We start from the raw sequence: 24,065 nt of genomic DNA, 5'->3' as shown, positions 1-24,065 counted from the left end.
GTATGAGTCGGGTTTGAGTGATCACAGATATGGGATTTGGGCCCTTCCATTATTATTAACTATCCGCACCCCCCCCCCTCTGTGGTCAAATTATGAGTTCCATCTTCTTAATAAAAGATCGGAGTGCCAACCTGTTTCCTTTTTACGAAAAAGAAAAACAAACGAAATTTCATCAAAAGATCATGGGTACTGATGTAGCTACCCCTCCAGAAATGACTTTTGAGTAACACCCTCTCCCCAGGATTTCATTGTCCTTCAGTGTGGCTGCAATTAGGTGAAGGTGGAAGCACTGTCCAGTAGAGGGGTATTTTTCACAGAGGCATCTGGGAGGTAAAAGACATCCATAGCCTGAATTTCAGCCTTCCCCTGAATCAACAAGCTGTAATGCTGTCCACTGATGTCACTACTTGAAAACCAGGTAGTGATTATGTTAATTTGGCAGACTGATCAAACATTATCATAATTATGTATAATTTAGATTTTAGCGAGACTGTCATTTGATATTCTGGGTATCGCATGCTTGCGTGGAGTAAAAAATGTTGACAGTCTTTATCGTAAACAGCAAAGTAATCCTTGTCATCAAAACTAATGACTTGTTTACTCAATGCGGAAACTCAGTAGGTTTCATTAAGAGCCACTTGGTGGTTTCAGCAGCAATTTCATTTATGCAAAGCATCAGTGACCAATGTTTTTGCAATTTTACATCAAGCTTGTGCAGCAAATTTTAGAACTTTCTACCATTTCCACTGTTAAATGTAATGATTCTGTTACTTTTTCTTTCTTGTTCGCTTGCTTCTGTTCTTCTTTGTTGAGGACCAAACTAACCCTAACCCTAACTTCAAGAAAGTTAAAGGAAGCATCCCATGTGTATTTCAATCTCGCGTGGCAAAGATGGAGTTTGATTATTGCAAAAGAGTAGTGTATAATACTGCATGTTAACAGTTTGAACATTTAACGTGAGTATTACAATAATTTGAGAGTAAAACAACTCTGTGCCATGTAGACCTTTCTGGACAATATTTCTTTATTTGCCATTTGAAAATTGAGTTTTACTTCTGAAATAAATTAAAGCAAAGGAGCAGTGATGTCACTGGATAGTATTAGCAGCTCGTCAATCCAGACGTCCCTTTCAGGAGCAAGGGATTTGAGGGGATGAAATTCAAGCTAGGACACCCACTGTTGAATCACAGATTAAATTAGTGGATTGATATGTGGAACCCTGGACCTAATAAGCCTTTTGGAAAATTTTTGGCTCATAGAATTATTCCTACATTTACAAATTAACAAGGTATAAAACATTATTCATTCATACTCGGAAGCTTTTGGTCACTGAATTTAAGGTTCTTAAAAAGCTGTGCATCTGCATGGGTTTGGTCTTGGTAAACCAAAGGTGTTGTGTTAACATAGTGTAATAATTATTGATATTATTATTATGATTATTAGGCACCAAAACTAGCAGAGAAATACTGTGTTTGTCATTTAGCTACTGGTAAGTACAGAACTACATATTATACTGTCTTAGATATGGTTTCTGCATCTTCCTTCTCACAAATGACTAGTGCTATCAGTTAACCCTCTAACCGGCAATCGTACATATAACCATATGCACGAAAGGGTAAACTCTCTCAAGTTCTGTGATTTGGCTCCTGGACTGTTTCAGTGCTTTTTACAGAAAATAGTTTTTGTGACTTTATTTTTTAGTGGACTTTAGCGACAACGGAAAAAATCAGAAGATTTGATGCAAGCTGTAAAATCCTAGTTTTTGTCATCTGTGGAGCTTTAAGGAATTGTATTCATGGGTGTGATTCATTTCAACTAACCTGCAACGTAGATCAAAACTTGCAATTCTGAACATAAATCTTCAAACAAAGGAAAAAAGCTCTAATGATTCGTAGTGGCGATTGACTCAAGGGTATGAAGTAACTTTACAAGTCGAGTGCCCTCCAAGGGTTAATAGTCTAGTTGCATTTATTTAATAGTCCTCTTCTATCTAGCCACTGCCATAATAACATGGCCATCATTTCTCTGTGAAATTTTCTATTTGGCTTTATTTTTTTCCAGTTTCTTACTGAATTAAGTCTTAAATGTTGTAAGGTGTTTAGATTGTAACATACCCTTCATGCTAAACTTGAGGTATTCAATATCCATCTTTGAGGCTTGCCCACAAGACAATATTTTTAGTTACAAAGTCAGCAGAAGGCAACTTGTCATATTGCCCACAATAATTCCAGTTTAAATATTACATACTGTGTTTCCTCAAATAATACATGTTGGCCGGGGGGATAATTTAATATTTTTTTCACCCAAAAAGGTGGCAATTATTTGAGGAAGGCAATTATTTCAAATATTGCTCACTGTCATTAATTAAGAGCCAGGGGCTGGGGATTTCCCTCAGCTGCTATGAATGTGGCCCCCGGCTACTTTCATAGCAAAACAGAAGAAAAATAGAACCAAAAGAAATCCCTAGCTGTTTGATTCTCTGCCCACTTGTTGTATTTACCCTGCAAGTTGAAATCCATTAGAGAATTCTGTCTATTGATCTGCATTGTCAGCAAAATCGGAGATGCCATGACTATTTGCGCCCCCACAAGAGATGCCGACACATGTCACGTCCTTTGACTCTAGACTGAAGTGTTAGGGTATTGTTTCCACGATACAAAGGTAATTTAAATTAAGCAAATCGACAATTCGAAGCTTTTGCGCTACTCCCCGTGTTATTAGGAAATGCAGTCACTCAACTTGAATTATTATTGTGACTTTATAAAATATTTTAACATTTTAAGGCAGTAGAATGTCTAGAGTGCCAGAAAAACAATCGGGAAGTCGAATGGTTTCAAATGACACTCAAAGTTGTTTTTATTAGTATGCAAATCAACTACACTTTCGGTTATTTTCCATCAAACTGAAATGTCCTAGCTTTTTTACAACTTTTTTTACAACGATTTGCTTTGTTTCATTTTATATTATTTTTGTGAAAGCTCAATTCTTTTATGTGAATTTATGCTTTCAAAAAGAAAAAACCTTGAGGAATCTTTGTGTTTACAATAACAGCAATACCTGTCTATTTCGTTTCACTTACACTCATATTGAATTCCCCTTTATTTGATGGATTTCACTTGAGACAATAACGTCACCTTTGATTTCTCAGATGCTTGCCTTTTTAGGCACCCTGTTTATTTTAACGGTCAAGATTTTTTAAGCGTCACTTCAGACTTTTCATGACAATGATTTAATGTGGTAAAGTTACGAGAAATGCTGTCACCGAAGAGGGTCACGCGACACTACTTTGGGACCGCATGACCTCTAATGATCTTTCTGGTATCTTTTGTTCCTCGGTTGTCTCCAAAACAATCAAGATGTTTCACCAATTTCCACCTACAAATAATAGGAGACATCACAGTGTGACGACTTCAACCAGGGCCACCTAAGAACTTTCAGCCAATCAAAAACCATTCTTTTAACAAAGAATTGGGTGTGCGGACCCCATCAGGAACTGTCCTATTTTTTGATTGGTTAGTTTCGATCCTAAATGTTTTTGCCATTTACAGTGGTGTGTCATACACACTTACCTGTCTGTCTTGTGTGGCTGCTTTTTTGTAAAATATGAATGCAGCATATATATTGAAGGGCTGGTTATACTTATTGCTCAGTAAGGGGTATAAAAGTGCCTTGTATCTATGGGGAAAAAGAGCTGTCTGGTTAGACTGGTTACAAGATGTTGTTTGAAAATTTTGTTTTGGTTTCTTTACTGCTGAATTGTATTCTCTTATTCCTACAACTAGAAGTCATCATTTTAGATCTGGGTCAAGAAAACTTTCGTTAACAAACACTTGTGGTCAACAAGAAAAAAATCAACAGCCGGGCTAGTGCTAGGCTCTATTTTTATCAAGAAGACACCGTCGGAGTAGTCTCAATTTCCCTCTTCAGCCAAGCGACAATTCAAACCTTATGAACCTATCATGTAATTGAGTATTAAGTTTACTCCTAAACTTCTTGCTTGCTGTAAAAAGCGTTTTTTTTCTTTCATCCCTGAAGAAATGTTCTAGCAACAAGAGAACCAAAAAATGAGCAGGTGTTCGTTCACAGGATGGGAAAGCATAGTCAGTGCGGTGTTGCCTGACATTTCATTAGCATTCTGTATTTCTTTAAACTTTCCTCCGGTTCCAAGTTCTTGAGTGATTGCACGTTGAGATTGTCTAATCCAATATTATAGAGATCTAGAACTCCACAGACAAATTGTGGGAAGTTTAGACCAACAGACTGTTTTATTCTTAGCTGCACAGAAATGATTTCGACTTTCACTTTCAAGAAGGCAACGCGAAAGAAAACAAGATTCTTTGGTCTCTGATTGGCTCACGCTAGAAGTAAGCCATTTGAAATGGCAAAAAATTTAGGATCAAAACCAACCAATCAAAATATAGGACCCAATGAGGTCCACACGCCCAGTTCTTTGTTAAAGGAGCGGTTTCTGATTGGCTGAAAGTTCTTAGGTGGCCCCAGTTGAAGTCGTCACACTGTAATTTGATTGACAGGACAATTTACATTTACTAGCGATATGTTTCAATAGGCAGGATTTTGTAATGCTTAGTGACAGCCCTGCTAAATATTTTGTTTCATTATCCTATTGAATCAAAAAATGATTGAATAAAAAAAAAACGAGCATGGGCATTTTAATATTATTGTTCAAGTTCAATATCCTCGGTGTTAGAGCTTGAACCATCACTGATCAGTTTTGCTGGATCAGTTCCACTTAACAGGGAGGGGGGGGGGGGATAAAAGAAAGAGAAGAAGGCAAGAGGTGTGTGTGTGGGGGGGGGGGGAGGTGATTATTTTAGATAGTTCCATCAAAGAGGAGGGATTATTCTAGGAAGGTGACTACTGGAGGGATGGCTATTATTTGAGGAAATATGGTATTATTGGCATAAAAATGTGCTTTTGACATCATGGTTCAGAGTCCATGCAAATAAACAGTTCCTGAAATCACTGCTGAGTATCAGTGGATTTGACAATGGATGGAGATGATCTGTAACTTAGTACAAAAGCCATTCAAATCAGTTACAATCCTTGTTTATTGCTGATGCATGAAAAAAATTGATGGCTTTGATCACTGGTATGTTCCTTTGTCAAAAGTAAAGTTGTAGACTCAATGGATCAATGACTGACTCTTTGTTTATGTATGTATGTTTGCATTTGATTATCAGGGGACATGTTGAGAGCTGTTGTTGCTTCTGGCTCTGCTTTGGGTAAAAAAGTTAAACAAGTTATGGATTCAGGCCAGGTAAATTAAATCAGAGTGCAAGTTAAAACTAAACATGGAATATAGATATGAAAAAATACTTGGTGTACACATATAAAGGGGGCAGTTGTTTGATATTTTTTCTTGCTGCTGCAATTATTATCAGAGCAACTCAATGTTTTCTACACTGTTTTTCTATAAAAGCTATGACATGAATTTTTTTCTTTTCTTCCTTTCTTGTGTAATATTCATACTGTTTAGGCAAAAGTAGGATGATTAAATTTAGCAAGCAGCACACTAATGTGCTTGCTTTCTTGCTGGTGCAATTTTTATCAGAGCAACTCAATGTTTTCTACACTGTTTTTCCATAAAAGTTATGACATGAATTTTTTTCTTTGTTCCTTTCTTGTGTAATATCTATACTGTTTAGGCAAAAGTAGGATAATTAAATTTAGCAAACAGCACAGTGCTTAACTTTGTCAGTCTTTTTTTGTTAACAATTTAGCTGGTGAGTGATGCACTTGTGGTTGAGCTTATTGATGACAACCTTAACAAACCTGAATGTGCCAATGGTTTTCTCTTGGATGGGTTTCCAAGGACTGTGGTTCAAGCAGAAAAGGTACAATTACAGAAAATCTGAGGGAGCAGCAGCAAGACTAGTGTCATTAGAGTCAGGGATGGATACAGAAAATTCACAACAAAGCACTGGGAAACTTGCCAGCTATTTAACTGCTATAATTTATTGGTTAAAGAACTCTGAGAGCACCTTTTTATGGCTCTAGACAAACGTGTTTATTGTGAATTTTTTAAACTTTTAACACAAAATATAATAATACAAAAGGTTGGGGGAGGGATCAGCCTTCTCAACTCCCCCTAAAGCCACCCATGCTCGGTGGAAACTAGCAGGCTCTCTAGTGTGGGGTCAGTTTGTGTAAGTGGTGAAGCTGAAAGACAGAAAGCTGCTTGCAGTTGACTTTTTACATGAAGCTGCTTTAAAAGCTTTGTGAGATTTGTTCTAACACAGGCTGCTCAATTACGTTCAAAACAGCAGCCATTATTTCAGGCTATAGTACAACACACCATCTGTCTGCATATCACTGACTGCCTTTTTCTCTTTTTCTTTGATGAGGAACTTCTTAGATGTCTGTATGGCCAGTAAACTGGTTCATGTTTGTTGTTTATGTTTGACAATCAAATTTTCCATTATGTCTTCCCATATTGTCAGCTTGATGAGCTTCTGGACAAAAGGAAATCAAGCTTGGATGCAGTTGTAGAGTTTGGAATTGATGATTCCCTTCTAGTACGCCGGATTACTGGCAGGTAAGTCACATGCTACAGTGTTATTATAGTCAACTTTATCTTAATGGACACTTCTGTATGACCGACACCTCCCTTATAATAGACACACAGAGTTGGTCCTTGTTGCTCCTAAGAGATGCCCTTCCTTGTGTATCAGTATATTTTTCAGTTGCGAAGTTTCAGCTTGTGAGCTGCAACCTTTCTCTTGCCATGATTTGGCAAATGACAAAATACTCACAAACTGCCAAAACTGTGTTCGGCCACCTTAAACATGTTTAAAAACTGTTTAGTTGAACATGGTTTGAATTTTCTTTCCTCCATAAAAGCTGCTAACTAACTTTTAAAAACTGATTGCAAGTCTAGTGCAAATTAGAAAACATGCTGAATTTCACTTGAATCCTGTGTGAAACCCTGTGTTCTAGTTTTCCATGTCTGTTTTTCATTTTTTAAAACCTATCTAAACATGTCATGTCATGTAAACATGTCATGTAAACATGTCATGTTTAGGTGGTGTGAATGAGGCATTAACATTAGCAATTATTACTGTGATAAATACTTAAAAGATACAGTTGTAATATTATTTTTAAAAAATATTAATTTTTTTTTGGGGGGGGGAGGGAGTGGGGGGCAGGTTCATGGTGTGAGCAGAAGTGGTATCAGTGTATTTTTATGCATAGCTGGTCTTTATGCATGTTAGTTTACATGTTTATCAAGTTTTCACTGTTCATTTTTAAGGCTGCTTCACAAACCAAGTGGAAGAACTTATCACACAGAATTCAATCCACCTAAAAAGCCTATGACTGATAATGTAAGTGATTGGGTTATTTCTCATGTATGTTGACCTTAGCTTAGTATCTTCCGTGAAACTCTTACTCTGACAAGGGAGAAATTATTTTAATACCTTTGGGAATAGTAACGTTTTTAAACTACTTCTATACTGTTTTAATGTAAAAATGATTTTTTTAGTCATGGACACATCACATTTACGTTGTTGTCAAATCTTTAATTTCAAAGTGAATACTGTAAATATCTTCCAGTAGTAGCCTTATTTGAGATTTCCTCTGCAAGTATATATTATAATGAACAGCGCCCAAAGTAACTGATTTTACAGCAAGGAGCCCAAAAGAGTGACCTCCTTTAATTAACTCACATTCTTTCATGTAGACACTAACCAATCAGAAGCTGAGCGCAGTTTCCAGCTGGCTTCTGATTGGATGAAATCTGTTTGAAGGAATGTTAATAAATCAAAAGCAGTCACACTTTTGGGCTCCTTGCTGTAATTGGCACTTAGATGAGTCTGAAGTATAGCTTGTTCCAGACCTACAGTTAGTAGTGCGCGGTGTTCAGCAGATGGTGGGGAGCGAGTTAAATTGTACGCGGGAAAAACGAGGGGGGACTGGGGCGTTATTTACCATCTTCAATTTTTTGCCTGCTCTTTACTATCTGAACACCTAGAACAGGCTTAATCTGAAGTAACAGATTTCCCAGTCAGTGCCAGGTAACTAATAAATAACCTAACTTGCAGCTGTAAGTGGTTTTTCTGGTAAATTGTGTGTGTCTTTCGAGTGTTGTAGGGGAGGGGGAGTGGGGATAGAGAGGGTTAGAGCACTACTCTTATTTTTCTATTTTCATTATTGATTCCAGGTCACTGGTGAACCTCTAATTCGTCGGTCAGATGATAACGAGGCAACGCTGAAGAAACGTTTAGAAGCTTACCACAAGCAGACTGCACCGCTGGTTGACTATTACAAAAAGCGCGGGCTCCATTCACGCATTGATGCTGCTGAATCCCCGGATGTTGTTTTCAAGGATGTTTTAAGGGAGTTTGAGAAAGCCAAGGAACGCGCGAGGAAGTTCTTTCAATGAATGATTTTCTTGAATTAATTAGTATCAATTGAGTAGAACCAAGTAACACGTTCCTCGTTCCTTCCCTAGAATTAACATTCACCAATTGTTACAATATGCTTATTCCAATAATAAAAAAAAATTGTCTCCGTATTACCGACTGTCTCTGTGTTGCATATAGTTTGGATTTTTAGGTCTGGCCTTAGGGTCATATGATATGGCTAATCCTCTTGTCTTTATTCAGTGCGGCTTACTGCAGTGAAAACGAAGTATGTTTTGCTTTAAACGGCCGAGAAATATTAAACTAAACATTCGCGACATTTCGGTGTTCCCTGGCTTTCCTGTTCACAATGTCAATTTCCCAGTTTCCGTTTTTTTGTGGACGGAAAGACGTCGAATACAGTGGAAACTGAGAGAACTGCCAAGTGGCCTGAAAGGTTGTTAAAAAGTTTTTTTCAAAAGTTGACGTTGGGTCAACTGTGGAGTTACGCTGTTTTTGGGGAAGTCATATTCGTTTACAGATAACTCGGGGTTACGGTTTTTATACCGTAATCGACATTATATATTCAAATATAAGTGACTACTAAATAAACCTAAAATTTTACGGTGGGCGCTAGCTACGTCTGCCGGAAATTACTTGGGAACTCTGGCTAGAATATATAAATACCTGTACACACTATATGGTTTAACTTCTTTAACTAGGCCAATAAGAGTAATTTTTTTTTTTTGAACGAATCAACATATCGTAATTTTTCAGCCCGTGAAGTTCAATACGTATTCTACAAGTTCATGGTAGAGAAGTGTCTCCTTTCTCTGATTCGCTTTAATATTTTGACCAAAGGCATTTTTTTCCCTTAATAATTGCATCTTTTCTTTGGGCGAGTTACCCATAGTTCCGGTTTTTGTAAAGGGACATTCACTAATTCACGAAGTATTTGCAACAGATTATTTAGCGGTTTCCTTAATAATTAAAGTACAGGAGAGGTGGTAAAAAACCTGTGTTTTTACTCGGCTTATTGAGGTAGACTCAGTAGAAAGTGCTCACAAAACATTCCGCCCCTGTTGAGAAATAAGTATACTTACCAAGGTTGGTTCGACACTCCCTAATAATCTCTTTTATTTCTTGTGTCTGATGACATATCTATCGAAGTCTGACCCGCCACCGCACAGTAAACAAAAGAATTTACTTTGCATATAAATCAAGACAAAGAAAACTTTCGAAATAATTTGTAAAGTCCTTGGCGAGGCGGCTGCGAAAACCTCATCTCGCTCTTTCAATTTTTATTCAATTTCAAATATTTCATACAAAGCGCCATAAATAGGATACTTATCTTAATTATCTTACAAAATTTCTTTGGTTGACTTTTATGTACAGAACAGTAGACAGAAATTGTAATTGCGAATTTTTTTTCAGATTTCAAAATAAGAAAAAAAGCTACGACTGACGATTTCTACCTGGTTTGAACCTTAAGGTTAAACAAATAGCGCAACTTCCGGTTATCTCAAATTGAACGATGTGTTGATGTATTGACACTGAAATTTAACATTAACCACTCAATTTGAGAAGAGTTTGACTACATCAACCTTTACATTTTCTATTCTAATCAAACACTTCATTGAGGAAATACAATAGGGCTTTTATAAAGTATTGTGCAAGCACTAGAAAATAAAAGAACGTTCAGCATCATCTTGCTTATAGATATTCGTTTAAATCACGTCCAGACTGATGTAACTATTTCTCCCTTTACAATCCCAATGTGAAAGTGCCTTTTGCTTTCTTTTCGACAATGGTGTGGCCTTAAAGTCTCGCAGAACTATGCGATCTAAGTCTGTAGCACTATTGCTGAGGCTAACAGCCTTGTCGCTTGCTGTTGGTGTCGGTTTCAATATCGCGGCAGCTACAGCATCTAGTGACCTTGACCGCGATAGACCGCTCTCCTTCGTCATATAACATTCGCCAAGTTTAGCTCCGTCGTGTTGGTCGATAACGAAAGAAGTAACAGCCGTCAAAATAGCTGCCATCCATGAGTTTCTTTCTTCTTCAGAGAAGCAGCACAGGCAAAATGTTTTACCGTCCGCATGAATCTTCAAGAGAAACTTGCGTCTCTTGCTGTCTCCGACCTCATCAACTTGCATTGAGATGTCTTTGAAAGGAATAACGCCGAGTGCTGGTAGACCGCTACAATGACTTTTCTTCTTGTAGTAGAACAAGCCAGTTGTTTTAAGAATGAAGAATCGAGCTTTCCATAGCTTCCATACGCTTCTGCTTTGTTTGAATAGATACCCCTCTCTTAGCGTCGCTTCTCTGGTCGTTAAAATTGCCATGGCTCACTTAACCTTCACTGTATCAGGTACATGTATCTTCGGAAACAATATTTCTGGTGCTCTTAAGCAAAAAGGACGCTGATCTGAAATCTTTTGTTACAATGAGTATTTTATACCCTTAAAAAGTCCACCTTTGTTAGCTGAGGAAACTGCTGTCAGTCAAGGTTAAAAGCTTTGTGAGGTCGAAAGGCTATATTACAAACTATAAATGGCATTTTCTTTCAGTATTGTTACGTCATTAGTAAGGATCACACATCCGGTTGCATCTGGTCCGACATTCATGTGACTCATCTACATTTCGTAACAACGTCCCTTTCTAGGTTAAAAAAGAATAACAAACTCTCGAACTGTAAAAAAAAACCGTAAATGGAGGTCAGTGAAGGAGAAAGTGTTTCTGTGAGCCCAAATTTAAATAAAATATGAGTGCAATCGGACCGGTGTTTAATAGGGGACGTCAAGCTTCACCTATTTTTGTTTAACTCATTTTCAATTGTTCATGTAATAACTCACGACGACAACGGACATTTGCCTCGGGTTTTACTGGCACCTGACAAAAGACCTGACTGTCCTTTATTTTCTACAAAATCCGTTTTTAAGGCCTTTTTTAAAATAGCATTGTTCCACTCTTTCGTCAGACAATGTGATCGAAATATGCGTTCATCGGTAATCTTAGCAGCAGGACGCTTTTTTTTAAAACTAGTGTTATACTTCCCAGGCTAGACTGTTCACAGTCCCCTATTTTTTCGTGAGATCGTTTAGATATACCGCGTCTTACCGTCACGGGTATCTTGATTTTCAATGTGCCGAGGGGGCGGGCGTCGGGGATTATAGCTCTGGGGGCGGGGGGGGGGGAAAGGCGAGAAAAAAAGATTTTTCTCGCTCCCTCCCAAACCACCGCCCCTGCCAAGTAGTTGTGACACTCATGGAAGATGGCAGCCCGTAACACAGAGCGCTCTATCTCGATGATCTTACGGAAAAATAGAGGACTGTGAACAGTCTATTCCCAGGCATACTTCGTTAAAGCGTTTACTGTAAAAGCTCATGTGCCATCCATTGTAAATGACCTATGATTCCAATTTTTGTAGACTGCGAGCAGTCTCTCGGGCGGCAGGCCGAGAGGAAAAAAGAGAGTCTCTCCCGTCTCGCGCCTTCAATAACCCGCGTGGTCATTTGCGTGTCTCGCGCGTTTTGCTCGATGGACCAAGAGAAAAGAGAGACTGCTCGTAGTCTAAATTGTTTTGCTCCTCTGCGGTGAACGCGCCAGCTTACACGATGGCTGCTAATGAGGGCGTCATAAAATCAATTGTATTAACTTTTTTACCGAGATGATTCAGATAAGGCATTTGAACGACACAGAAGCTGTATTCCAATAAATGACGTGAATATTTGAGAAACTGAAGCAGTTGTTTCATGGCCAATCAATCAATATCGAGGCATCCCCAAACAAAACTCAATTAAGTTAATCGTAATAAACAACTCTCCCCAAATTTCTGATCTTTCTTACGATCTATGTCCCAATATTCTGACGGGCAAAGTAAATTTTTACCAGGTGAATGGTTGGAAATGTTTTGAAAACGTTTTGTGTGAAGGAGAGTAACACGAGACTTGAGAAATGAAGGGCCACTTGAAATGCTTTCAATAGCAAAACTGGTCATCAGTTTTCGAAGTTAAGTTTTAATTTACATTATAAGTGCCTTTTTACCTAAGTTTTGGATCAATAATTAAAACAAATAAGTTTCATAGTTAATTATTTATAATCATTTAACTGACAACTGACATATGGCCAAAATTTTAACCGGACAACTGACATTTGTACCCCCCGCCACATCTCTCCAATTCAGACCCTATTTTAAATGAATAGAGAGTCGGATTGTCTAGCCTGCGAACGGCAGACGTTTCTCTTCGCTCATCGTCGCTGAGGACCGTTTCGCGAGAAAAGTCCCTCAGCGGCGATGAGCGATGAGAAACATCTGCCTTTCGCAGGCTACGGATTGTCTGGTTTCTGGTTTAAGGAACATCGGCTGACTAAACGATTAACATATATCTACATACGATAACATTAGGTTCCCATTCACGTACTACTTTTGCAACCATGATTTATTACCGCGGTGGATGTGGCTATTAAAATGCTCGATGGCCCAAAGGTAACTCAAGCTCATAAGTATTTATTCTTCTACCGGTCAGTATAAAACATGGACTGCGGACTGCGGACTGGGTATAAAATACGGACTAAGTATAAAATGAGGACTCCGGACTGAGTATAAAACAAGGACTGGGTATAAAACGCGGACTACGGACTATCTAAATAAAAATAGCTTTAGAAAGGTAAAACTGAGAGAAATGGAAAGCGGACTAGAAAAAACAGTAGTCCCAGCTTTAACATTCCCTCGGCTGTTCACGTATTCTATTCTTCCCACGGAGAAGGAAGGTTATGCCGGTACTCAAGGCATCTGAAATTTAACTCTGAATTTTATAAAAAGAAGAAGTTAGAAGAGATCTCAGTTTGCAGTTTTAAACCAATAAGAAGCACCGAATTAAAAAAATAGCATTGGTGTTAGTCAGATCAGTAAAATTCTTGTCGAATGCCACAATTCCGTATGAGGACTGAATGAAGAACTCAGACGAGAAGGTCAATGTAGGGCATTCCGCAATGCACAAAAGCGGTATTTAGGGGAGAGGGTAAGGGGGGAGGGATTACTCACATACGTGAATAATAACCTAAATGAGTCATCCAACGTTATATTCCAAGCGATGATTATGATGACATGATTTACACCCTGCTCCTGATCCCCGGAGGAGGGTACTACTGGGAATTCTTGGTGGGGGGTAATCTCGTACCCAGATCTCCCACGGCCAAGGGAAAGGGAAAAAAAAAAACAGAGTGAGATCTGGGTACGAGATTAGGTGGGGGGTGGTGCCCGGTTCTCCGAATCCTGACCTTATTGCAGACCAAAAAATATTATTTTCCACGCCCATTTTCAGACCAGATCTCTAAAATCTATATCCATTGTCGGTCCTGGCCTAATTTAGCCTGTTCCAGGCTCTCAGATAGTTGGGGAGACTCCCCAGTTTTTTCCCGTTTTATTTTCGTGTTTGCGCTTTCTCAATTCAGCGGACCCAGCTATCTCGGAGCCTGGAACAGGTTAGGTATAATTACGCTGAAATTATGTCATCATTACCAAGTTAGAGCGGAAACAAAAAAATTCTCCAAATGCATTTCGAATTCGCACATTTCTATTTTGTTCTTATTCATTTGGAATTGAAACGATAAATACGTCCATTCATGTACGCTCCCGTAGTTCCCTCGAAAAACCATACCCGATTCCAGACCAAAATGGGCAAAGTGTTTTCAGACCAAAAAGGCTCAAAACCCCTACCCTTCCCTTATATAAGGGAGTACCCCCCCTGATCCTGACCCTTTTCATGATTGTTAGAGACCGAGAAAAGGTCTAAAAATGGGTGAAGAAAATAGCATTTTGATCCGGCTCATGATTCAGAGAACCGGGCGGCACACCTCCACCAAGAATTTATAGGAGTATTTACAACTTTAACTCACGTGTCTTGCTATTTAGCGATCTTTTGATTTTATTTTTCCTTACCTACAACCAATTAGCACCATTTTTACCAAAGTAGTCCGTGGTCCGTATTTTATACCCATTCCGCAGTCTGCAGTCCGCGTTTTATACCCAGTCCATTTTTTCCAGTCCGCGTTTTATACCTAGTCCGTATTTCATACCCAGTCCGCAGTCCGTAGTCCATGTTTTATACTGACCGATTCCTCTACTAATAAATATTGAATGATAACCGCCTTTTCCCAACCTCGTTCCCAGGGTTTTCTCTCTCGCTCCGTAGGGCGGGTAGGAGAGAACCCTGGGAACGAGGTTGGCCTTTTTCCTTGTTGTTTCACGGTGTGTAGCGTCAATTTTCGTCATTTTAGGTTTTTGGAAAGATAGAAATAAAAGATAACAACAGATTGATGGTCTATTCCCGAAGGAGAAGGGGAGGGGGTGGGGGCATGCACTAAACAAAGATTTTACGGGGAGGTTCCGCCCCAAGCAGGATCCAACCCCTTACGCATTTAATTTTTAACCATTTTTGACAGAAAAGGTACCCCGTCCGATACTTTAAATTGACAAATGGTATCCCTTCCACATATAACGTTTAGAGCGTTACACCCCTTCAGGAGCCTAGACATAGTCATGGGCTCCTGCCGAAATGACAGTTATATACCTGAAGGACCTGAAGTCTGAAAAAGGAACCCCTTTCGGGTGGAGTCCCCAATATAGGCCAATGTAGAAAGTACCTACCCAGGACGCAGGCTCGAAACTAAAAAGCTACAAATGTCTTGTTTGCCTTGTTTCTTACACCAACTTCCCCAAGTTGGTCATTCACTAGAAAGACCACGTGTCAGGAATTTTTCCAATCTCAGTAACTAAGTTCACCTGTCAGGTCTATCAGATCAAGAATCCGAGGATGAAATTTGCGTTTTGCAGAAATATATATATGACCATATATTTGCGTTCCACAAAACTCGCGGCTCGGGGGTTCGCCTTCATTTCATAGATTTATCAGAAAAAAAAATTACTTCACTTGAGCTTAAGCTTGAGGGTTCAAAGCTGTAGGGAAAATAATGGCAAAAAGGGCTGTCCAGAAAGTTTATGGTGACTGGCAAAATACCAGGAACCGGGTAAGGGGCTCCTAAATACACTAGCGATGGTCCTTACAATACAGGCCCGCAGCAATATTATTCCTGTTGTAAGGGTGGGGAGGGGTTGACCTGAAAAAGTCAGTGCGTGATAAACGTGACAGCGCTATTGTACTGGCATCTTCTGTTGTGGTTTTCACTTAACATTACTGTGTTCTGGTCTTTTTGAAAAGATCTATTAAGTTTGGCAGAAAATATTTAAAAAAAAATATATTCATTGAAAAACACTCTCTATCAATATGCTAAGGGCAATTATTTTTCCCACAATACTTTGGGCTATCCAGCTTTTGTTTACTGGACAAAACATATGGTGATTATTAAATTCTAAGCCTTCTCGTTGCCATTGTTGGAATGAATACGGGATTTGACAGACAAGAGTCCAACATAAACCAGTATTGAACAGTTTTAAGTCATTCTTTATATAATGTCCTCTATACCACTGAGAGAACTAATTAAGAATCCAATACAAATATCAATCACACCTTTTATAATGTGAAAGCATTTGTTGCTATTAGGTACTTCAAAGCCATGACATTACTACCATGGACTACATGAAGGAGAGACCATTAGAAAGCGAAGTGTGAATTGGTTGGATTCTGCTCTGCATGATTATTATTCCAGGTTTTTTTTCCCTTAGCTTATATGTATTTTTTTTCAGCCTGTTCCAACTTTAGTATTTTTTCAAGTGATTTTCATGTATGGATAGGTTTGTTTTCCCCCCTACCATTTAACCTTTCTCATGGTGTTATGGGGCCGGGGAAGCATGTTCATAAAGTTCATAAGGATCTCTGTTGATAAATATTATGTAACTCTGTAACACCAGGACACGATCAATAAGATCAGGAACCAGAGCTAAAGTTTTCTGTGATACGATTCTCAGTGCAATTAAACAATGTCAATCATTAACGTATACATCCATGGTAATTTTCAAGGTCCTAGTTGTTCAAAAAATGGATAAGGCTATCTTCTGGATAAATCTCTATCCTATGCAATTGGGTTCACTAATATACACGTATACGCTAGATAGTGATTTTTTTCAGTAGATTGTACCATCCATTGTTTGAAAACCAAGGCCAGATCAGTAAAATATTACATTGTTATCTCTGTTAGCTATCTTCTCTGTCAAAACTTATTTGTAAGGCTAACAGAATGTAATCAAGTATAATCTTCCATATGTGTACATGACAAAAAGCCTTTTTAATAAATAATTATAGTAATCTTTTCACATATGACATTAGGGCTGGGTTGTTCAAACCTGGGTCAAGACAACCCGAGGTTATTTCAAAATTGGAATTCACAAATTATAGCTTGAAAGGTAAATCCAATTTTATTTGTTTTGTCTATAATTTGATAAGTGGTTACTCCAAAAGGAACAAAACAAAATGAATCCCTGTTTAAAATAATTTAACCCCAGTTTAGCACTATATTCAGCCTTTGAACAACTGAGCTAAAAATGAATTATTTCATGTATACTTCACATCATGAGCTAAAAGAGTAAGCAATTATGTCATCAGTTAACAGGCATCTAAATTACAGATTTTTCCTTTTTTCCACCAGCAAAAGTAAAATGAAACAAAACTGAATGCAAGGCTGGCACTACGGCAAAGGGCTGATTTATTATAGGCCAATATTTCAGCTAAGAAAATTAGCCTTCCTCAGGGCCACAGCTACAGTGTATACCAAGAGAAAATATCTTTTAACGGCTCCTAAAATTTAAATTTAAAATAAGTTCCTTGTCTGCGATCAAGTGGCCAGGTTGATTAAAGTGGGAAGGGGCTGCTACTGTGGCCAAACTACAGCAAAACAGGTACCTCGAAATGAAGCCTTAAAAGAGAATAAACCAGCCACCAGAGATAGAAGTGACTGAATCCCTCTTACAGTTACCTATAATCCAGCTCTATCTAACATCCATGACACACTCCGCAAGAAACAACCCATTCTACAATCCAATGAACACTTAAGAAACATCTTTAAAGAAGTACCTGTCGTCGCTTTGCGCCGTTCACCAAACCTTCGTGACCTACTCATTCATGCAAAATTTGCAAACAATGACAACACACCTAAAAACACAGGAAAACCAGGACCAATATTAAACATTACATTACTTGTGACTCACCAAACTTAACATAATTTATATAAAAATAGGTGAAACTAAACGCACACTTTGTGAACACTTTAAAGATCAGCCCTATGCCGTAGTGTCAGCCTTACATTCACTTTTGTTTCAGATCCAGCAAGAGAAACCAGTCAGTTACGGTATTTTTTCACTTATAAGGTGCAGCATTTTTTCAAAGAAAGTCTGCTTGATCGCTCTAAATCTGTTGTAATTTCGGGGTGCGTCTTATAACCGAGTATCTTTGGGCAACAAAACAAATTTGAGTCAAATCCTTGACTCTAAAAGCTCTAGCTGCTCATCCTGTTTTTTGTTACCGGTTTTCAATGACTTCTACATCTTCTAAAGCTGGTATTAAACGATCAAATGGTTTTGCATTCGAAACAAATCACTGACATCGATTGTTTTGAACTGAATGTTGATACTTGGTAACCAGGCAAATTTTTGAGCACGTGCTTGACCCAAGATGGCCGATTGTTTACAGTCATTTTCACACTGCGACCTTGCACTTGTTTCAGACCTTTATTTTCTGCAGAAAGCTCCCAAATCTGTTAATAGAACTGTGAAAACTCTTTTATCACAGTTATTTTGATAATCAAGGGCTTATTTTACCAGATTTGGCAGTAGCTGTTAATGAACAAAATATTCAGGCTCATGTATTACGCGATCGATTTTATCTTGATACTACCGATGAATGCACTGATGTCAATATGCCACAACCAAGACAACTGACTTGGAACAAAACGGAGTCCTTTAGTATTCACAGCCTTAGAAAACAATGCTTGTGTTGATAGGTGTGATTTTTTCGCTTTTGATCGATTATGTAACCTTTTTTGCTTTTGTTCACATAGGTGAATGGCCATAATCAGCGTCATTGGAAAGCATGTTGTTGTAGTTAAGGTGAACATTGCTGAAAATTGCGGTTGCGCCTTATAGCTGTGTATTTTGCCTTAATTTTCAGTTTGTCAACTTGGAAAAATCGTGTTGAAAAGTTTGGGGTGCGTCTTATAACCGAAAAAATACGGTATATTTACGTGTTGCGTCTGGACCTCTGCATTCAAACAATTTTTCCCATTTTTTTAAAGTAAAATAGCTATTAGATTAGCATCATATTTTTAACATCATCATCATCATCATCATAATAATAATGATGAGTCACTATCCCCTATATCATCAAGGGACAGAGGAGCACCAAGACAGGGTCCTCAATTGAACCAGTAACACCTGTCATGAGTGTCACAGGTAAGGGTTACGGTTGTCAAAGGGAAGGGCTTTGACCAGTAGATCAATTCATGGAGCATGCCACAAAACAATAATCTGCTACAGTCATCTCTCATTATTTTGGACACTCGCAAGACTGCAAGTTACATGTATTGTCCTTAATAGTTTGTAATAAAGACAGTTTCTTCAGTTTGTTATTCATTTTTGGTGGGGATTTAGCCGATGTCAATATCATTGGTGGATGTCCACAAGATGAGAGTTAACCGTATGGAATCTGGCTTTTCTTACGATATTCTGTTATAAAGAATTATACAGGTCAAACAAGGTGTTATCTGTGTTAACCTGTGGTGTGTCAGTGAGTGAAAACCCTTCTTGATCTGCATAATTCTTCATAATAAACTCAGCCTCATTCATCCAAAAGGTGATGGTACTCCCCTATCCACCTGCTGGTGTTAGCTGACACTTACGATACTCGACTGACTGGCTTTCATACATTTGTAAAACAAAAATATCGAGTAACAATATGCAACATGACCGCCTTGTCAAATTGTAAGTTGCAAACGAAGAATGGCAATTATCACCCTTAATAAAGGGACTCAAAAGTTCCTTTAAGCTGTTTGAGTAGAACTGAAACTGGGCCGAGCCCTGGGCAGATATCATTGGCCTTACCAGGGCAGCTGTGATGAGTGTTGTCTAACTTCAGCGCCAGAAGATACGCTTCCACATCGTCCTGCGTGTTTAACTCACGACCAGAGGAGAAATTCTTGTGCGAAGCATGTTTCAACAAATTCTTGACAATGGCATCCACATTCTCGATTCCCTTTGCTTTCATTTCTTTTAAGGTTTCCTTTGACGGTAATCTGACGCGAGCATGGTCCTTTCTGGAGACGATTGATTCCAAAATGTTCGTGTAATTTTCTTCCTCAATTGAATCATACAGCTCGTGTTCTTGTAGTTCTTTCAAGTTGTATCGAGAAGCGTATTCCACACAAACACTTTCCAGCTCCTTTAACTCGTACTTCTGTGCCAAAATGAGCAAGGAAATGGGATCCTGCTGATTGCTGCTCTTTTGTAACGTAACAAAATTGAGCTCATCTACTAGAAAGCATTCACACTTCTCAACAATAGATGCGATCTGATACTCCGTTGCCAGTTCCAAGATCTCCCTGTAATTTTCAGATGTAACCTCATCGTTGCCAGGTGGGTACATCATTATCAGCAAAGTTTTAACACTGTCTGCGTTTTTTCCCGCAAGCCAAATTTCAGATTTGCTCTTCTCCCTGGAAGCTGCGTTCAACATTTTCTCCAACACCGGCGACCACAACACGAGCACGTTTCGATGCACATGAAATCTTTTATCCTCTACCAGCAGGACAACATCGCTCATCTTCCACGGCTTTGAAAAATCTAATTTAGCTGCTGGCTCTTCGGTTCGAGCACGCTTAACTGAAGACATTCTTTGACAGAGGGCTTTGCTTTCTTCGCGTCGAAATGGTTTGGTTATCAGGGATGTCGGACGTCTGGTTCATCAATCTTCCCGCCGTTTTCAGCGAAGGGCGCGGGTTCTCTTGGGATAGCAAGGGGGTATCCTCTTAATATTTCAACTGCTGACCCCCCTCCCCCCGCCCACAAAAAAAAATTACAAGAAAAATAAACAAACAAACAAACAAATACAAAAAATATACAAGACCAAGACAAAAACAACAACAACAACAAACAAGAGCCTATTATGGCTCTTGCAACAAAATATTAATACCGTCCTTCAACATCTAGGACCTTTGGCTGAGGAGTAAAAACTGTCATGAAATATCTTCTACTACTTTAATGTTTCCTCAACAACCTGAAAGGCTTAAAAAAGCTAATCGATTTTGTAGATATTCTAAATCACGGCTGAGTGAAACAGACTGTGGTTTCAGCCTCAGTCAAGTTAGTCTTTGCGGCCACATTCTTATTTTCGAACATTTTTAACTCCCACCAAATTAATTTTCCAGCCATATCGCGGCCAACACTTTAACGTCAATTTTGAAAGCTTTTTAAACAGCGACAAATAAACGATCTTTTTTAATTTTGAAGTGACTTCGAGTGACTGTTCTTGAAACACATGTACAGTGCAAACTTTTATCCAGTGATTTTTAAGAACTCTCGGTATCAGTTTCTGATCTTTAAAACTGAGGTGCTCTACTCTTGGTTCTATTTTGGCTCAGTAGCACTAGATCCGGGTATCAATAGTAAGAAAGAAAATAACATTCACCTTTTAATAAGCACAGCTTTGTTGTTTAGTCATTAATTTAAAAAGCGACCGATATTCTTTTCAGTACATGAACAGATAAGTAGGATCAGTAGCGACTGATTCATGGTTCCTATTCCAGTGGTTTATCTAGCTCAGCATTGAGTGCGTATCTCTAATCTGATTGCGTATTGAAATGCTACGGAATACTGTGGGTAGTGTTGCATTTATTCATATGAAATGAAGCTATGATCGAGCGTTACAAGTGTTAATTGAGTAACACAGAAAAAGAAATGAACAATAGCAGTTTTATTAAAGTCTGTCTCCTCAGTCTATAGCCGTACTACCCGAAGACAAGCCTTCTCTTTAATCATAGTTTGTAGACTGGACCCTAACTAAGCTTTAATCAAAGCAGAAAAATCTTTTGTAAATCGAGCACAGAGCTTAGTCGACTCAGTGTTAGTGTCAACGGGGCATATTTACCAGGAAGAAGCCACGTTGACACCACTGCATAAGACTCATTTGCATAAGAATAAAGTAACTTATTAAAAAGGAGTGTCGGGTTTTAAGAAGTAAAAAGATCAATGGCTGCAAGTCGGATTGTACTTATCTCAGGCTGTTCCACTGGTATCGGGCTGTTTACAGCGTTGCTGTTAGCAAGCGATCCAGAGAAACGCTTTAAGGTTTACGCCACAATGAGGAACCTTGAGAAGAAGAGCGAGTTAGAAGAACGAGGCAGGGAATGCCTTGATGATTCTCTGATCATCAAGCAAATGGATGTCAGCTTCGCTGATTCGGTTAAAAGTTTAGTTGATGAAGTGCTCGCAAAAGAAGGAAAAATTGATGTTCTGAGTAAGTATTCGCTTGATCCTACGCTTTGGACCACTAATCCGGTCAAAGCATTATTAAAAATAGTGAATAAAGTAGAGGTCGATTGTACTGTAATTTGATGATATTAGCCATAGAAAAACTATTTATAATGATTTTTCGGCGACTGTAAACAGAGCTCAGTAAAACAGGCCTAGTTTAATTATATTCCTGAGAACGAATCGGCCTTATAGCCTCGTATAGGGACAGAAAACTGCTCACTCTATTGTTCTTAAGCTGGCGGTCTGATTTCTTAGACAAGTACCGTAAAAACACGGTATCATGCTACTAATCCATAATAATTTGTCCTTGTAATCTTAAGAGCGTTTACATCAACGTACCCAAGGTAAATCTCACCACTTCAATGTCAAATTTGTTATTTAATTATTTTGCATGGGTGCTCTCTGCTCTGACTGCTGCAGTGAGATCAATAACAAGTACACAATGATATTTATATGCCAAACCGCAAGACCCATGTCAAACTAAAAGTATGTTATATATTGCAAGACATGTTCCTCTCGAAATTTAGGCCGAGGTCTCGCAGGGTTGAGGAAAGTAGTGTTAGTTGGGGGCACTCAAAGTAGTACACGAGGAGGCTCCCTCTCGGAGGTCAGACTCCTTACTAGCCGACGAAGGGGAAGTCTCTTTAGTAGGACTAAGTCACTAACCAGGACGTTTTCTGGTCCTTTTCACAGCCCAAGTTCATGGCGTCTGTTTGATGGTTTTTAAATCTTTCTGCAGACCGAAATGACGTATTTCTCTCCCCTTTGATGTATAGTTGAACCTCTGCACTAGGGTCACCTTGCGAACAGAAGAAAGTTACAGGGAGGTGGCCGTTAATGGAGGTTCGATTGTACCTGAAGCAGTGAAGTCCCTACCCTTTCATATACCTGAAGCCTGAAAAAGGTACCCCTCTCTGGCGTATATACCATTTCAATAAATCCAGCTAGTGGTCTATTACCAATGCTGCGTTCTGATTGGTTGAGCTACTACTAGGCTATATGTTATAGCCCACTAGAAGCGAAAAGCATAGACGGCTGAATCGCGTTTTGCTAGCTAAAGTTGTTTTGTCTTGATATTTTTGACCAAATAGTTGGATATTACTGAAACAATTATTCCTCTCGCCCACATGGCCTGTGAGTCATAAGCCCATTCGGCCTTGGGCCTCATGGGCTATTGACTCAGAGCCCATTCGGGCTCGAGGAATAATTGTGAAATATATACCCCCGGTATCCATCAAAACAAAGATCTTTAATTTTTTTTTACTAGTTAACAACGCAGGGGTTGGATGTGTGACTGTATTGGAATGCATGGCCATGGATCAGATCAAACAAATGTTCGATGTGAATTTCTTTGGAGCTGTTGCGTTGATCCAGGCCGTTCTCCCCAGCATGAAAGAGAGACAGGAAGGTTACATTGTGAACGTAAGCAGTGTATTCGGGGTAACAGGAGGTCCATTTAACGATGTGTATACAGCGTCAAAGTTCGCTCTGGGAGGCATAACTGAATCTCTCGCCCCGGTATTAAAACAGTTCAATATAAAGTGAGTGCAACAGTGAAGTCTTAAAAGCTTTACATTAGCTTCCACCTACTAATCAGCCCCACCCACTGTTTGCGATGCGAGCTACAATGTGGTCACTTGTAAGTTTTCTTATAGCTGATCATAGGTGAAAGGTAGAGTGATGAAGCCTTTCCCCATTTGTATCCGTAGTAAAGGAAGAGAAAAGTTGTTTCTTCGCCTTTGTTTCATTCAAGCTGTTCACACACCTTTCATTTTCTCTTTATACGAGCGTTGAGTGTGCATATGAAAATAGAAACCGCGGGGCCTGTAACGGCATCCGCGTGCCCAAATTTTGTTTGGTAGTAGTTTTAGCTATTCTCTTTTTGTAACCGCATTTTACGTCACAATGATTCTCCTCTAGCCGTCACGTGACTTTAGCTTAAATATCGTAACACCTGCGTAGTTTTTTCTAAGGCTCACAGATAATCGACGGGTAACCATGTCAAGAAACGTCTTATTGCTATTGAACTCAGAACATACTAGAGCGCAAGGGGGGTGGGAAGGCGCAAAAAATAGGTTTTCTTGATTTTTCTCGCGCGCACACATTCTTGTCGGAAAGAAAAAAAACCTCTCTTGACAGGTTATGTTAAACCGTTCAACTTTGACGATCCCAACACTAAGTTCGCTGTGTTGAAGTCTTTCTTTGTAAGCCTAGAGAAGAGCATG

At 38.9% G+C, this 24,065-nt stretch overlaps 4 protein-coding genes across 5 annotated transcripts in view; 2 read left to right on the top strand and 2 right to left on the bottom strand.

The window, feature by feature from the left end:
• The window catches only part of LOC140946021 (adenylate kinase 2, mitochondrial-like), an 8,877-nt gene extending 341 nt beyond the window's left edge, over positions 1-8,536 (top strand). Inside the window, exons 2-7 of the mRNA XM_073395089.1 lie at positions 1,444-1,489; positions 5,202-5,278; positions 5,742-5,855; positions 6,462-6,556; positions 7,271-7,343; positions 8,180-8,536. Of these exons, the coding sequence (XP_073251190.1) occupies positions 1,444-1,489; positions 5,202-5,278; positions 5,742-5,855; positions 6,462-6,556; positions 7,271-7,343; positions 8,180-8,401 (627 nt within the window). The 3' untranslated portion in view covers positions 8,402-8,536. The remainder of the gene's footprint in view (positions 1-1,443; positions 1,490-5,201; positions 5,279-5,741; positions 5,856-6,461; positions 6,557-7,270; positions 7,344-8,179) is intronic.
• An 829-nt stretch (positions 8,537-9,365) lies between these two features.
• On the bottom strand, positions 9,366-10,893 carry LOC140946022 (uncharacterized). Its single transcript, XM_073395090.1, has one exon. It carries the CDS (start codon positions 10,703-10,705, stop codon positions 10,088-10,090), a length of 618 nt encoding a protein of 205 aa, XP_073251191.1. The 5' UTR covers positions 10,706-10,893; the 3' UTR covers positions 9,366-10,087.
• Positions 10,894-16,588: 5,695 nt separating this feature from the next.
• On the bottom strand, positions 16,589-20,261 carry LOC140946071 (BTB and MATH domain-containing protein 36-like). Of its 2 annotated transcripts, XM_073395142.1 has the most exons (2): positions 19,414-20,261; positions 16,589-17,470 (listed from the first exon to the last, which is right to left on the bottom strand). In XM_073395142.1, exons 1-2 carry the CDS (start codon positions 20,198-20,200, stop codon positions 17,439-17,441), a joined length of 819 nt encoding a protein of 272 aa, XP_073251243.1. In that variant the 5' UTR covers positions 20,201-20,261; the 3' UTR covers positions 16,589-17,438. The 2 variants fall into 2 exon arrangements, with proteins under 2 accessions (XP_073251243.1, XP_073251242.1); XM_073395141.1 differs by lacking the exon at positions 16,589-17,470 and having other exon boundaries at positions 19,229-20,261.
• Positions 20,262-21,538: 1,277 nt separating this feature from the next.
• On the top strand, positions 21,539-23,593 carry LOC140946627 (retinol dehydrogenase 8-like). The gene is made up of 2 exons (XM_073395739.1): positions 21,539-21,823; positions 23,108-23,593. The coding sequence occupies exons 1-2, from the start codon at positions 21,556-21,558 to the stop codon at positions 23,383-23,385; spliced, it is 546 nt and encodes a 181-aa protein (XP_073251840.1). The 5' UTR covers positions 21,539-21,555; the 3' UTR covers positions 23,386-23,593.
• Positions 23,594-24,065: the final 472 nt, after the last annotated feature.

This window comes from Porites lutea, chromosome 8 (genome assembly GCF_958299795.1).
Source record: "Porites lutea chromosome 8, jaPorLute2.1, whole genome shotgun sequence".
Taxonomy (NCBI): domain Eukaryota; kingdom Metazoa; phylum Cnidaria; class Anthozoa; order Scleractinia; family Poritidae; genus Porites; species Porites lutea.
Note: the sequence above shows the minus strand (reverse complement) of the source record. Positions and strands in the feature narration are given on the sequence as shown.